This window comes from Hyperoodon ampullatus, assembly GCF_949752795.1.
Source record: "Hyperoodon ampullatus genome assembly, chromosome: 7".
NCBI lineage: Eukaryota > Metazoa > Chordata > Mammalia > Artiodactyla > Ziphiidae > Hyperoodon > Hyperoodon ampullatus.
Window position 1 is genome coordinate 49,012,123 of NC_136920.1, and position 14,396 is coordinate 49,026,518.

General features: G+C 35.2%; 1 protein-coding gene across 9 annotated transcripts in view; it reads left to right on the forward strand.

Annotated features, from left to right (window-relative positions):
- The window catches only part of DLG2 (discs large MAGUK scaffold protein 2), a gene marked incomplete at its 5' end in the record, with an annotated part of 2,112,028 nt that overhangs the window by 1,131,650 nt on the left and 965,982 nt on the right, over positions 1-14,396 (forward strand). Inside the window, one exon of one of the 9 annotated variants that reach the window (XM_079707360.1) lies at positions 10,670-10,711. The exons of the other annotated variants lie outside the window; for them this stretch is intronic. Within the exon in view, the coding sequence (XP_079563486.1) occupies positions 10,670-10,711 (42 nt within the window). The remainder of the gene's footprint in view (positions 1-10,669; positions 10,712-14,396) is intronic. 9 annotated transcript variants of the gene reach the window in all.

The following is a 14,396-nucleotide window of genomic DNA, read 5'->3' on the forward strand; positions in this document are numbered from 1 at the left end:
ACTGCTTCCTAAAAAATCCATAATAATGAACAATACAATATTAATAATGGCCATCTATTAACCTCTTTTACTGAGTACATGGAGGCTTACAGATGGCATATTACTCAAGAGCATGAACCTGGATCTTGCTTCTGTCACTTACTAGCGGTGTTATTTTGAAGTTCCTTAGCTTCTCTGGGCCTCAGGGTCCTCAGGATAAAAACAGGATTAACAATGATTTATAGTTTCTATACGTATTAAACACATCAATGCATATATATTACTTAAAATGGTGCCTGGGATAGGAAAAATATTTTTTAAGTGTTAACAGACACTAAATCTGCCACAGGGCTAAGATGGGGTAGAATCAGAATTTGAAACTTGGTTTAACTCCAGTACAAATTCTTTCATCTATATACTGATTCTTCTAGACCAGTATCCCTGGCTGAGCACTGCAATACTCATATTCTCCCAAGATTACAAATGAGTTAATTCACCTTTTTTTTGGGGGGAGGGGTATTTTCATATATTTCTTTGTGTGGGTGTGTTAGTTTCTGCTTTATAACAAAGTGAATCAGCTATACATATACATATATCCCCATATCTCATCCCTCTTGCATCTCCCTCCCACCTTCCCTATCCCACCCCTCTAGGTGGTCACATAATTCACCTTTAAGTTTTCCCCACTGAAGGGCTAGAGAATGTTGTTTGAATAGGATTTCATGTGAAATAAAACAAACAAAACAAAACAGCCTTATGTATTTGCACTCTAATCCCTAGAGATTTTACAAGTACTTTACTCTGAGTTATTTGCAGAGCTTTCTCGTCCTAGGAATAGTGTTCTCAGTGGTTTCGTGGGGGAGTTTTTATCATTTACAAGAAAAGGACAAAAAATATATTGGTCATGAAAAGTTATGATCCTTACCAGACTATAATTAGAAGTCTATGTTATTTTTATGTTGGGCTTCTTTTCTTCATTCAGCACATATTTGTTGAGTGCCCACTATGTTCCAGGCATGGTTCTAGGTTCTGTCTGCTAGTATTTCCTGTTCTCTACCCAATGATGACTATATTCATTATCTACTCTGCCTAAGAAATTACCTGAAACCTTAGTGACCTGAAACCTTAGTGACTTGTCACTCATGGTTTTTATCTCATAGTTTCTGTAACCAGAAATTCATATAAGACACAGCAAGGATGACATGTCTCTGGTTCATATGTCTGGGGTCTCAGCCAGGAGACTCACAGGGCCTGGAATCATCCAAAGTTTCAACACTCAAATGTTTGGTAGTAAATGCTGGCTGTCTGCTGACTTCTTAACTGTGGTTGTAGCCTGGAACATCTACACGTGGCCTCTCCATGTGGCCTGGACTCGCTCACAACATAAAGGATGAGTTCCAAAGGCAAGCATCCCGAGAGAGAGCCAGGCAGAAGTGTTATCCTTTTTATGACCTAGCCTCAGAAATCACATAACACACTTTTACTTTGTTTTTCTTTAATATGGTAATGTCTGTAAACTAAAACTCTTTACATATGTTACTTGTTAATGGTGTTCAGTATTGTTGAATGCCAAGACTTTTCAGTGTTTATGGACAATTCTCAACTCTTTAACTTCTCTGATTTGAGGATTTTTTTCCTCCATAAAATGAGGGTGATGATAAGAATTACACCACAGATAATAACTACATTAAAATGATGATTAAAACTTTAAAACTTTAAAAAGTGAAATGCATTTTGTGTATTCATTTTACATCACAAGTTTTAAAACTTTCCTAGGAACCTGTATTCTAGAGAAATAATTTCCATATGTGCCATAGTTTAGTCAGCATACTATTCGTTTGGGGAGATCTTAGAGACAGATATATGGAGATTTGAACTCCTATTCTTTTATTAGCTATGCAATTTTGGACAAATTTCTTAACCTCTCTGAAACACAGGATATTCATCTATAAAATAAGAAATGGCTATCCTCAGAGCACAGTTAACCTTAACCAATCAGTAATTTTAGTCCTTGTAATTTGAAATAAAGGGCACAGAAGGAATGACATGACTGACGTAATTTGCAATTGTGACACTGGAGGTGACTTGTGGAGCATCAGCGTAGGAACGTATGCAATCTGATGTATACAGAGACACTGCTAGCTCATAAAGGAGCTTTTTGCAAAATGGAAACATACACCCTCCTCAGGAAGATCACTGCACCACGCCAAGGCACACAGCTCAGGGACCAGAATGTGTGCTGAATTTCAGTCCTTGCCCAGGTAGGTTCCTTGGGGCACAGAATGGCTTGCACAATCATATACGGTGGCTCAGTGCCTTCCTATTTCATGATAATTCTAGTTGTTTGTGATAGAGGTCCTCATAACCTGAGTTAAATGCAATGATGTGCTATAAACAGGCTCTTTAAAAAAAGGCTCTGATTTGTAGCATTTGCTGATATCCATGGTGTATATACTCACACCATGACTGATTTCAAGCTACCAACATTTTGACAACTAGCTCACAAGACAGTTATCTCTCACTCGCCTATAGGAGCCAACTCCAGCACACCCATTAGCAAAGAGTGAAATTCAAGCAAGTGCCAGAAAATAGCCCTGAGACCTCATAACTTCCGTTGATACGAAACATCCTATGAGCAGTTCCCATGGTAAAACAGAAGGGCTTCTAGGGCTAAAAGCAGTTTCATAGTAGGTATGCCTTTCCCTCCCCCACCAGATTATCTCCATTTGACTGAGAAAAAATATTTCTTCACAAACTCTTATTGATTTCAATCTTATGGAAGACAAGTAGAAACATTTTAGAACATTATGTTTCAATGTACTGTGAAAAGAAAAAAACGTGCTATAATCATTTTTTTAAAAATGAGATACACTTCCACAAGATGGTTTGGGAGGAGAGGAGACAGGAGATGATGTTACAAGTCTTGTATTGGAAAGAAGCCAGGCTATGCCAGCCAAGAAAAAAATAACCTATTGGTTACATCTTGTTACCGCTCATCATGCCCTATCGGCTCATAATTCTATTTTTTGGTCATATCTAGCAGACTTTGTGGTTACAGCAAATGTCATTTTTTTCATTTGTCATCAGAAATGAAGGTTAAACTATAATCAAAGACTTGGTTGTTGGATTGTTTTTAACTTTATTTCTGTTAAGCCGTGTTTAACATTATTTTGGTTTTGTATCCTAGCACAAATGAGGTAGAAAGATTTAGACAAAGGCATTCCTCAATAGGGGAAAGGCTAGTGTGACCTCCCTTTGATTCCATTATATTCACTTGAATTCAACAAATATAAATAAGACTTGCTCCCACCCCTCAAGAAGATTATTGTTTAGAAGTTGGACTCAGCCAATTTGATCAAAGAAAAGAAAAATACTGGTGCTATTGGTGGTAGTAGTAGTTGTAGTATTAATAATAGTAGCAGTAGTAGAATAGTAGCAGCAGCAGCTAATAGAAGACCCAGGTTTGTACTTAGAATCTGCTACTTATTGGATATGTGAACTTGAACAAGTTACTTGATTCCTCTGAGCCTGTTGCCTCATCTATAGAATGAGAATTCTACCTCACAGGATAAAAGGAATATATGTCAAGTTTTCAGTACCTTATCTGACACAGAGTGGGAGTAAAATAAATAGTATCTACAATTGTTAATAGTATCATCATCAAAGCATTGTTGTGAGGATTAAATTAGGTAGCATCCCTTTAAGAGCATGCAATAATTATTTAATGAACGCCTACTGTGTGCTGGGTGCATCTGAAAACTGAGCGCCGTATTCACTGCAACAATGAAGGAACACGCAGAGGATCAGAAATAGGGTTTAAAGAAAGGTGATATTGAGAGGAGCACAGAAGAATGGAACAAGAGGTGTTGAGAGTCTTACCCCAGTTGGAAGCTACTAATTCCACAGAAGCATGCCCATTGCCCATCACCACAGGATATCATAAATATGAGAATGAACTACTTCTACTGCCTCATTGAAAGGTACAGCTGAAAGTCTATAGCTCACCAATGGTGGATCAGCTAGATAAGTTTTACCTAGACATAAAGATCAACATTTTAATCAAACTTAGGAAAAATATTTGCTTTTGAGGTATAAATATTGAGAATGATTAGAGGAGCAATCAAGTTAGAAAACTTGTTTTACCCAGTCTTATGGTATTTGGTACCATCTCTTCAAAATATAAAGGAGACAGGGAAACAACTTGCTTTTCAGCGAGTTTGTTTTGCAAAGTATCTTCAAAAGCATGCCTCACTGGATATGCTAGTTTTTTGGGGTTTTTTTCAATTACCCCTGGAGAAAATGGCTTTAGACTACTTCCAATAGAGCTAATCCTTACTCTTCTCTGCTCATTTGACATTACCAGGTAAAAATAATATGTCACTTCTCTGTATCTTGCATATTTACTGTGCAGTTTCTGTGAATGACGTCAAGTAGGCTTTTCAGAGCATATGTTCAGTCTCCTTTAGGGTGATTTGCCTTCCCCAGGCACAATGTTTTGTAAAAGACAACTGTACACTTTCCTCCAGGAAGCTTCATGCTCATTTCATGGAGCATTTTATATATTTCTTTGATATAAAGATATAGAAATGCTGTTACATTCACCTAGGCTATTTGTGAGTCAGGCTTTAGTGACCTCAAAATGAGGACACTGTAATGCTATCCTAATGGACAGAGCCATGTCCTTAAAGAATGACCCCCTTCATTGAAGAGAGGCAGTCCAGTGTTGCAACAGCACTGGACAGGGAATCAAAAGATAGAACTTAAAACTCTAGTTCTATAAAACTAGTTGTATGAACTGCAGACAAGTCATATGACAACTCTGGATATCTATCTCTCTATTTGTGAAGTAGAGATTAGACTACATTAATGCTTAGGTCCTTCCAGCCTTTGCACTACTGTCACCCGAGGTCTGGGACATCTCCTGGCTGGCTCGAGGCACTTAATATTTTGCAAATTTAAGTCTTGAGTGGCAGGAATGAGGTTTTGTGATACTTGATTGAATATTCCTAATGATAAAGATTTTAATTTGTGACAAAATCCAATGGTGATCTCTGAAGTTAACAGGAATTTGAAGATAAATATTAATGGGAAAGTATGACGAAAATATGTTTTTTTTTTTTTAGTTGCTAGTACAGTCATATTCCCACAACCTGACCTTGATTGAATGTCCCCCAAATACCTCGTCAACACCTATTTTTCTGAGTGCTGTTGAGCTGAGTATCTGACCCTTAAACCTACCCAGAAGCACAAAAATGGAAGGTGCTCAGAATGTCCCATCCTTGTCCCAACACTGCATATATTAATGGCTTCTGAATTGTTTATCTGATTGTCCCTTGTTAGAACCTTCACTTACCTAACGATTACCTACGGAATAAAGTCCAGAGTCATCAGTATACCATAAAAAGTCCTTTCCAATCTGCCTTCTGCCAAATTGCTCATATGCCTTTTCCATCATCCCTCTGCACATACTCAAACTTTACTACTTCATCTGCAGATATTGACTTGTGCATGTATTTGCTTCTGCCAGGGAGTATGGTCCTAACAATTTATACAAATAAATCCCTCATGTGTAAGCATTGCACATGCAGTCTCTTTTGTGAGAATGCTGTTCTTTGCTTTCTGTGCCCAGCCAACTTTTACTCAGCCTCAGATCTCAATTTCTTGAGTCTTTCCTAACTCCAAATTCCTCCCCAAGCATTTACCTCACTGAATGGCCATTATTTTTTTATGCCTTTCTTTTAGACTGTAAACTCCTAGACAATAGGAACAATGGCTTATTTATATCTGCATTTTTTGCACCTAGCATGGCTGACACAGAAAAGATTCTTGTAAACATTTTGGTGAATAAGAAGAGGGAAGGGAAGTCTACTTAAATGAATATCCACTTTACGCTCACCTCTTCTTTGAAACCCTCCTTGATTTACCCTCACTAATCCCCAGGCACTTCACTTTCCAGTTTTTCTGTTTCGCTCTTATCTTTATGTATTTGGGTTCAACTATGTTTACCAACACTTGTGCTTTCTATATTTCATTTCATTTATTTTCATTAGACCATATTTTCTATATACTTTGTCTTTTCATACAGCTCTCCCCATGTGACTGTTTCAATAAAGCTGTAAATATTTCAATATGAATGTTATTTGTTTTGTGTTCATGCCTTTTTATATTCATATTATCTATTTTGTCTATAATTAGATAGGAAGAGATGTTAAGAAATCATTTTGCTACAGCAACTTAGCAGAAGTACTGAATAAATATTTAATGATAGCAATGTGGATTCACTACAATATACAGAATGAAAATAAAGCAATTGCCACAATCATGCAATGTAAATCTCCGCTACAAAGATTTGTTGCCACTGAAATAGCTCCCATACAATATCTTACTTTTTTGCTAAGGCTTTAAAGGCTTAAATGAGTTCCTGAATTTTAACTTTAATTCCAAGGCCACACAAGTAAGTCACTGGGCTTTGTTGTGCCATCAGCTTAATGTTCTAAGAATAGGAATGGATTGTCCCTGATCTTAGGTTCAATCCTCAGCTCTAAAGGAATTTCTGTGGCTTTACATACAAATTGTATACAGCTAGTCTTCCTTATTCCTTCAATGTGTTCTTCCTCAAATTTACCCCTCTCCCTGGAAACTCTTGCCAGATTAACTTTCCCAAGACTATGCTTCATCATCTCACTCAACCAAGATAAAAACGTTTGATGTTATATCCATTGAAGGGAGACTGATATGTTGAAATAGTTATACCATAGTATGGTAAACATTGTAGGGATGGATGCATTATTCATTCAAGAAATATTTAATGAGTCTCTACCAGTCCTTGTAATGTGCTAGTTACTGGGGTATAGATTGGTTTGGTCCCTGTCTAGGTGTTTGGGAAGACTTGCAAGGGAAATATATCAGCTGGCACTTAAAGGTGAACTAGGAACTTACTACGTCATTCAAATGTCTTAATAATTCCTTTCATCTATGAATTAATCTATGAATTCAAAGTCTCTCTCTTTTTCTCTTTTCTCCAGAGCAAAATATAATAGTACTGGAAAGCAAAATGGCAAGGATTAAAATTTTAAAGCAAAACGAAATAACAAAGGAGAACCCAGAACTTGATCTAATATATGAAACTTTGAGTTATATATATTCTAAATATTTTAGCACCTTTTGGTAAAAATTTTTTTTAACGTAAGTAAATTTGGGGAACACAGTACTTTAAAGAAAGAGCTAAACTGCTAAAACATGTCTTGGTCTAATCCTAGGACAAGGACTCAGTGATGGGCAAAATTGAAAGGATTGACAAGGTACTCATCTGAAATACTAACAGCAGTTCTGCCTGCAGTGGAAGTAAGGGAGCTAAAGGCAAAGTTATACGAATATGGTAATTGGAGTCTTTAATCGGTGTGTTAAATTAGCGTATCACCGGTATGTACGTGGGAGGTCTGGTGTGTGGAGGGGATTTTCACAGGGAGGATTATTGTTATTTCTTCACTTGGCTGAGTTTAAATGGAAGGACTCGAACAGAGAGTAGGAAAATCAACATTTCTATCTTCCTTTGGGAAATACAGAACTAGCCAACAAGATCCAATTAACACACATGGAAGTCAAGGGACAATTTTATAGTAATTCAACCTTCTTAATCTCATGTTCATTAAACCCAAAATTGTCCACTCAATGCAATAAGGCATCCCCAATTTCCTTCCTATGTTAATTGCATTCTGTGTTATAAAATACAGGATAGTAGAGGAAGAGGGTAAAATAACATTTATTCAGAAGTTGAATCTTAAGATGGCACGACCACGTACACAAATTGTATACTTTATTTTATTTATATGTAATGCTATTATAACTCCCCCAATATTGTCTTTAATTTGAATTTTTTTCAGCATTTTATTAGACACATTTTAAAAGTTAGTACAATGTTGAAAGAATAATATAATGAACACCCATACTTTCTGGATTCAACAATTGGTAGCCATAAGCCAAATGTGTATTATCTATCTTTCTATTTATGAAATTATCTTATCTATTAATTTATCTTCCCTGATCTATGCAGATAGCTAGAATTGTTTTCATAGGACCATTTGAAGGTAACTTGCAGACAGAATGACTTCAATATTTGTCTCCTACATAACCATAACAGCATTACCACACAGAAGACAACTAATAATTACTTCTTAATGTTATTACTATCCAGTTATATGCAAGTTCCCCAACTATCCTCCTCTATTGTTTATAGTAATTTGTTTTTTAAAAACCAGGATCCAATCATGGTTCATGAATTATATTTGTATCTTATATCTTTAGTATGTTTTAATCTAATCATCTCCTCAGCTTTTTCCTATAACACTGAGCTTTCCCCCCACTTTTATTTTGAATAATTAAAAACCTACAGAAAAGTTGAAAGAACAGGAAACAAACACCATTATACAACTTTACCTTATTCACCAATTGTTAGCATTTTGCCACATTTGCTCTCTGTAGCTCACTTGCTCTAATTCTAATTCTATTATTTCTTCTACAGGCCATTTTTCTATAAAAATGTTTCCCTTCATTGTCTTAAGACGTTACTTATGTGAATGCAGGATGACTTAATACATTTCCCTTAGAATAAGGAGTTAGTATAAAAATCAACTCTAAGGATGGCAAATGTTCTCTTTCAATTTTTAAAAAAGTACCAACATTCTCTTTGATGTCCGCATTTGGTCAAGAGGAAACCCTTCAAATTGGCTCTCATGTTCTGGGACTTTTCCTGCCCCGAATATAAAATTAGTCATCTCTCCAAGGAACTCTGGCTCCTTTCAGTAGAAAATGATCATTAGAAAGCAAGATCTTGGTGCTAGTTATGTTCCTGACTACTGGGGTGTTGTTTCTTAGGCCCTTTTAGTGAACAGATAGAGAATATATATATTTTTTCAAATGTCATGAGTAGATAATGATATTTCCAATTCAAATCTAACATTACATAGTATCTCCTTAAAATTCCTTGACTTTATAACTCCTTTCTCTTACACTAAAAATGTTTGTTTTCTTAATAATATTTTTACTTATTTGCTTTATTCTACATTATACACCAAATAGCTTCAAAATTATAACACTAATAATACAAATAAACAATGAAACTATTGAATAAAATGTAGGGTTTTTGCAGTTCAACTTTTTTCCTTAGAATGCACTCAAAATAAGATAAACTGTATTCAAAAGTCACTTGAAATAATTATTTTCTCTTTGGGATTAAATTAGTAGTCTGATACACAGGATAGGTTGTTTGAATTTGTTTGCATTGTTAGAATTTATTGTTTTCTTTCCCTTAAATTTTATTTATTTTGTATATTTATGTGATTCAGAAGTAAAAACTGTGGTAAAAGATATAGCAGAGAGGTGTTGTTTCCATTTTTTCCATTTCTCCCATTCCCCTGTAGGTGTAGTCATATATAATTCCTTGTCCAAGCAGGATACTTTTGAGAAGGAAATGGATTACTTAAAATAATTATAATTCATAATTTTTGAAATACTTAAGTATTGACTGAAGCTTAATTTTATCTTATCAGAGGACAAGTAAAATAGTCACACACTAAAGCATTTCTTTAAAAGCTTTTAAGAATATCTAAAAGTCTTTATATATTAAAAATAACATATACCTGTGTAATAAAACAAGTTTAAAAATAAAAGATTCTATCCTGGACAAAATGATTTTCATTGGTGGGCTTACATTGTCACCAATTATTATTATTTTTTGTTTACCATTTGGCATCTCTTACCACAAAAGTAATGAAGTGTGTGTGTGTGTGTGTGTGTGTGTGTGTTTATTCTTTTCTTCCTTTCTAATGAGATAAAAACATCTTGCTTGCTATTTCACTTATTAAGTATACTTTAAATTATTCTATAACAGTCTACAGAGATCTTCTTCATTCTTTTTTATAACCACATAGCACCTTATTGGGTAAGTGACCATGGCTTATTCAACAAATTCCCTGTTGATTGGATATTTGAAATTCTTCAGTGTCTTGCTGTTATATACAATGTTGTCACAAATAACCTTGTGGATATGCTCTTTGGTATTTATAGAGGCATGACTGTAGTGTAGTTTCCTAGAAATGAGATTTCTGGATTGGAGGGAAAACACATATGTAATTTTGTTAGGTACTGTCAAATGCACTGTCATAGGAGATCTAATGCTTTGTACTCCCACTAGCAATTATATGAGAATCCCTGCTTCTTTTGTCAACTAAGTTGTTATCAAACTTTGGAATTTTTGCCAATCAAATAATAGGAAAGAGTATCTTAGTAGAATTTTACTTCTCTTATAAGTGATGTTAAGCATCTTTTCATATGTTTGAGAGCCTTTTGTCTTTCTTTTTGGGTGCAGTCTGTTCATGTCTTCTGTCCACTGTTCTCTTGGGCCTTTGGTATTTTTCTTCCAGATTTCTAGAGGCTCTTTCTATGTTAAAGTATTAGATCTTTGTGCCTGTGAACTAAGTTGCAAGTATATTTTTACAGTTTGTTATTCATATTTTGAAAAATGTAAATATATACATGTATATGGTTTTATTGCTCATATTATATATATACACATACATATGTATGTATATATGTTATTGCTTGTGGATTTTGAGTTATATTTACAGAAGCTTTCTCCTATGTTTTAAGGAATTAATCATGTTTTCCTCTTTTTTTTCTTTTTTACATCCAGCTCTCAGATCCATTTGGAATTCATTCTAGTGTACAGTGTGAGGTACTGATCTATATTTTTCTTTTTCCATGTGACTATCCAGTTGTCTCAATACTATTTTAAAATTTATGTTTTTCTCACTGATTTGAGATGTCACTTTATCATACACCAAATCAATGTATATATTTGGGTCTTTTTCTCAACCTTTTTTTTTTTTTGTACTTTAAGTAAATGTGCAAATATCATACTGTTTTAATTATGGATAATAATAGTCTCCAAAGGTCAGAAGAGATTATGGTTTTCCCAAATTTTTTATTGAAAAAAAATTAGAGCCAGGATTTGATCCATGGCAACCCTATGTTTGTATGATTTAAATAAGCTTCTAAGCAGCATCGTTATCTCAGTTAAATAAGTTATCTGATATAGTTATCTTATCGATAATAAGTGGTGGTGTTTGGTAGTTGTAAACTACAAAAATTAGGGGTGCAGAGTAGTTTTTGTAGCACAAAATGATTATCTTGTTAAAAGTCTTCTAACCCCTTTCCTAATATATGGATTATCCTATAGTCTAATTCCAAAAGCTCTTGAAGAAGCCTTTACTTCCAGAAGTAGGATTTTATATGCATACATACTATTAGAGTATATATGGCAAACTTTGAGCTGATCTGAGCGGTAATGGACATGGGGGGTAGGGGGAGAGAGTCTTTATTATTGTCTCTTATGACCCACATTCTAATGTCCATGTAATGAGAATCCCTATGATGAATGCATTATTTTATAAATGTGGAAAAAAGAAACCCACTAGACAATAGATATGAGGCAAATAAATGCTGTTTCCCTAGCGTTGTGCAGTTTAAAACAAAAACAAAAGCCCACTGGCAGAAGCCATCTGGTCCTGGCAACCTTCCCGGTTAAACACTTTTAATTGCTTCTATGATCTTGGTGGGTTGATGTGCCATGGTTTACAGGGATTTGGGAGAACTGACCTTTATGAAGTAATCACAGTTCGTTGTACAAAAGAACTCTGAGTTACCAAAGCAGGCAGCATATCCTGCTGTGGGGCTGTGGTAATAAAAATGGATCGATGTGTGATGGTGTCCTATTTGGAATAACTTCACTGCAATATTCTAGATATAAGGCCATGCCAACAGCCAAAAACATTCCACCTGGAATGTTCTGTGAGTTTTGGCAGTGATCATAAATCTAGTAGGGTCTGTAAGTGAGATTTGTTTATTGTTACTCACTCTTATGACACCAAGTCCCTTTTCTGTACATCATCTTGAATTTTTTATTGAAATATAGTTGATGTACAATATTATGTTAGATTCAGGTGTACTACATAGTGATTTGACATTTGCATATGTTATGAAATGATCATCATGCTAAGTCTAGTAATCATCTGTCCCCATACAGAGTTATTAAAATATTATTGACAATATTCCTTATGCTGTATAGTATATCCCCATGGTTTATTTATTTTATAACTGGAGAATTATACCTCTTAATCCCCTTCACCTATTTCCCCCAACCTTCTACCCCCTCCTCTATGGCAACAACTTGTTTGTTCTCTGTATCTATGAGTCTGTTTTCCTTTTTCCATTTTAATTTTGTTGATTTTTGTGTGTTTGCTCTGCTTTTTAGTTTCCACATATAAGTGAGATCTTATGGTATTTGTCTTCTCTGTCTGACTATTTCACTTAGTATAATATCCGCTAGATTCATCCATGTTGTTGCAAATGGCAAAATTTTTTTAATGGCTGAGTAATATTCCATTTTGTGTGTGTGTGTGTGTATGTTTGTGTACGTGTGTGTGTGTGTCTCACATCTTATCCATTCATCTATTTTGGGAGAAGACATTTTCTGATACAGCATTGATTGGTATTTATTTTCCCTATCTATTTTTAATTTCATTCAGAATAAGTTTAGCTCAAGCTCTTGAATTATCACCTCTTTCTCTTGTACCCTTCCTCCTCCTCTTGAAACTTCTCTGAAATTTCTGAAGAGAATGGGCCATACCCTGACCCCTTGTTCCTGAGCTATCCTTATTCAGAGCAGCTGTGTTCTCAGAGGATGCATCCAATGAGGAATGCTGTAATAATGTGATTCTGTCCGAGGAACAGAGACTGTGTGGTAATACAGAAAAGAAAATTGCACTGGGAAGTAGAGAGAAAAGTCTGTGACTTGGCTCCTAGGTGTGACCTTAGACAAGACCTGAACCTCTCTGAGACCTAGATCTTTCATCTCTAAGGCAAGTGGGCTGGCTCAAAGATCTCTGGTCTTTTTCCTCTTCTGACATTCTATCTCTTTGAAGGTTTGTAACCAATAAAAGTAAATTGGGATGTTATATAACAAATACCTACCCCCATTTATGCATCTGATAGTTCCCAGAGTTAACCCTTATGTTGCTGGGATTTGGTACAATATTCTTTCTTCGTAGCAAAAGCGATCAGCTGTGTGATTTTTATGGGTGGGGCTGCTGAACTCTTTGTAGATTCTGTGACTGTTCCTACAAAGATAGGGGCCAGTTGTTAAGCAGGACAGTACAGTAACAGTTCTGCTCAGCTGAAGTTAAAGTAAAGACACTTTATTGAAATTTTGCATTTCTAATCCCTAGTGGGTGATGATGTAGTAATTTCCACTTTAGCATTAAAGAAAAGAAAAAGTGAAAAGTATTACATAGTTAAGCCATTTGTAATTCTTATTTCTGTGGAACCAAACTGACATCCCTCTAAATACAAATAAATATCTTGCTCTAAGTGTAGAAAAATGATTAATCATAACTTTATAGCTTGTGCAAGAAGGATGACTGTATTTGCTTGTTAACATTGGGTCATTTCTCCGTTGTTGGACAAGTAGTACATTGGAGAGGCTGAATAATGTTTCTGCTTTCTAGAAAATTAGATTTATATGTATGTCTAGAAACACAGCTGTCATTATATCTGTCAGTTAATTTCAGCTCTTGCATATATTTATTTGCACTATTAAATAATCGTGGGAAAAAAGTTTTAAAAAATATTATTTTATAGTTATTAAAGAGAGTATCTGAGGAAAACAGGGATATAGGACCTATTGCAATCACTTCCAGGAAGGCTGTAAGTGGTTCAATTTGTGGTTAGAGTTCCTGACTGCTTGGGAGTCATTTTGATAAGTGGGAGCTTCACCTCTCTGATGGGTAAGAAGTCTGTAAGAAAATCCTGATATTATTAATTGGAGATCATAGAATTTTAGAGGTAATAAAGACCTGTGGGATCATTCAGCTCAGTCTGTTTACTTCACTGATGAAGAAACTGAGGCATAAAGAAGTTAAAACTCTGTTCAACATTGGTGACTATTAGTAGCAGAATCAGGCCAAGGAACTGGATCTGCTGACTGTCTTTCTGGTGTCTTTCTATCATCTGCACTGACTTCTCTAGGGCTACAGAGGCTCATTCATTCATCTACCGAAGCATTTACTGAATGGCTATTATGTGGCAAGCATTGTGCCAGGTACTAGTTACCCAACAATAAATAAATGTGGTTGCTTTTCTACCAGAAATCACTGTTTCATGTATCAGAGGAAAGTTATAGACTGGTACCTTTCTCTACTCCAAAAAGAATATTTCAGGATGGACTGATTCAATAGAATTGTGGTAAAGCCCTGTCAATTAACTTTTAACCTTAGGTTCTTTACTCCTTAAATAACTTTTGAATTCTTATTCAAGGCTTATTCTTTTATCAAGACTTCAATGAAATCATGACAATATTGAAC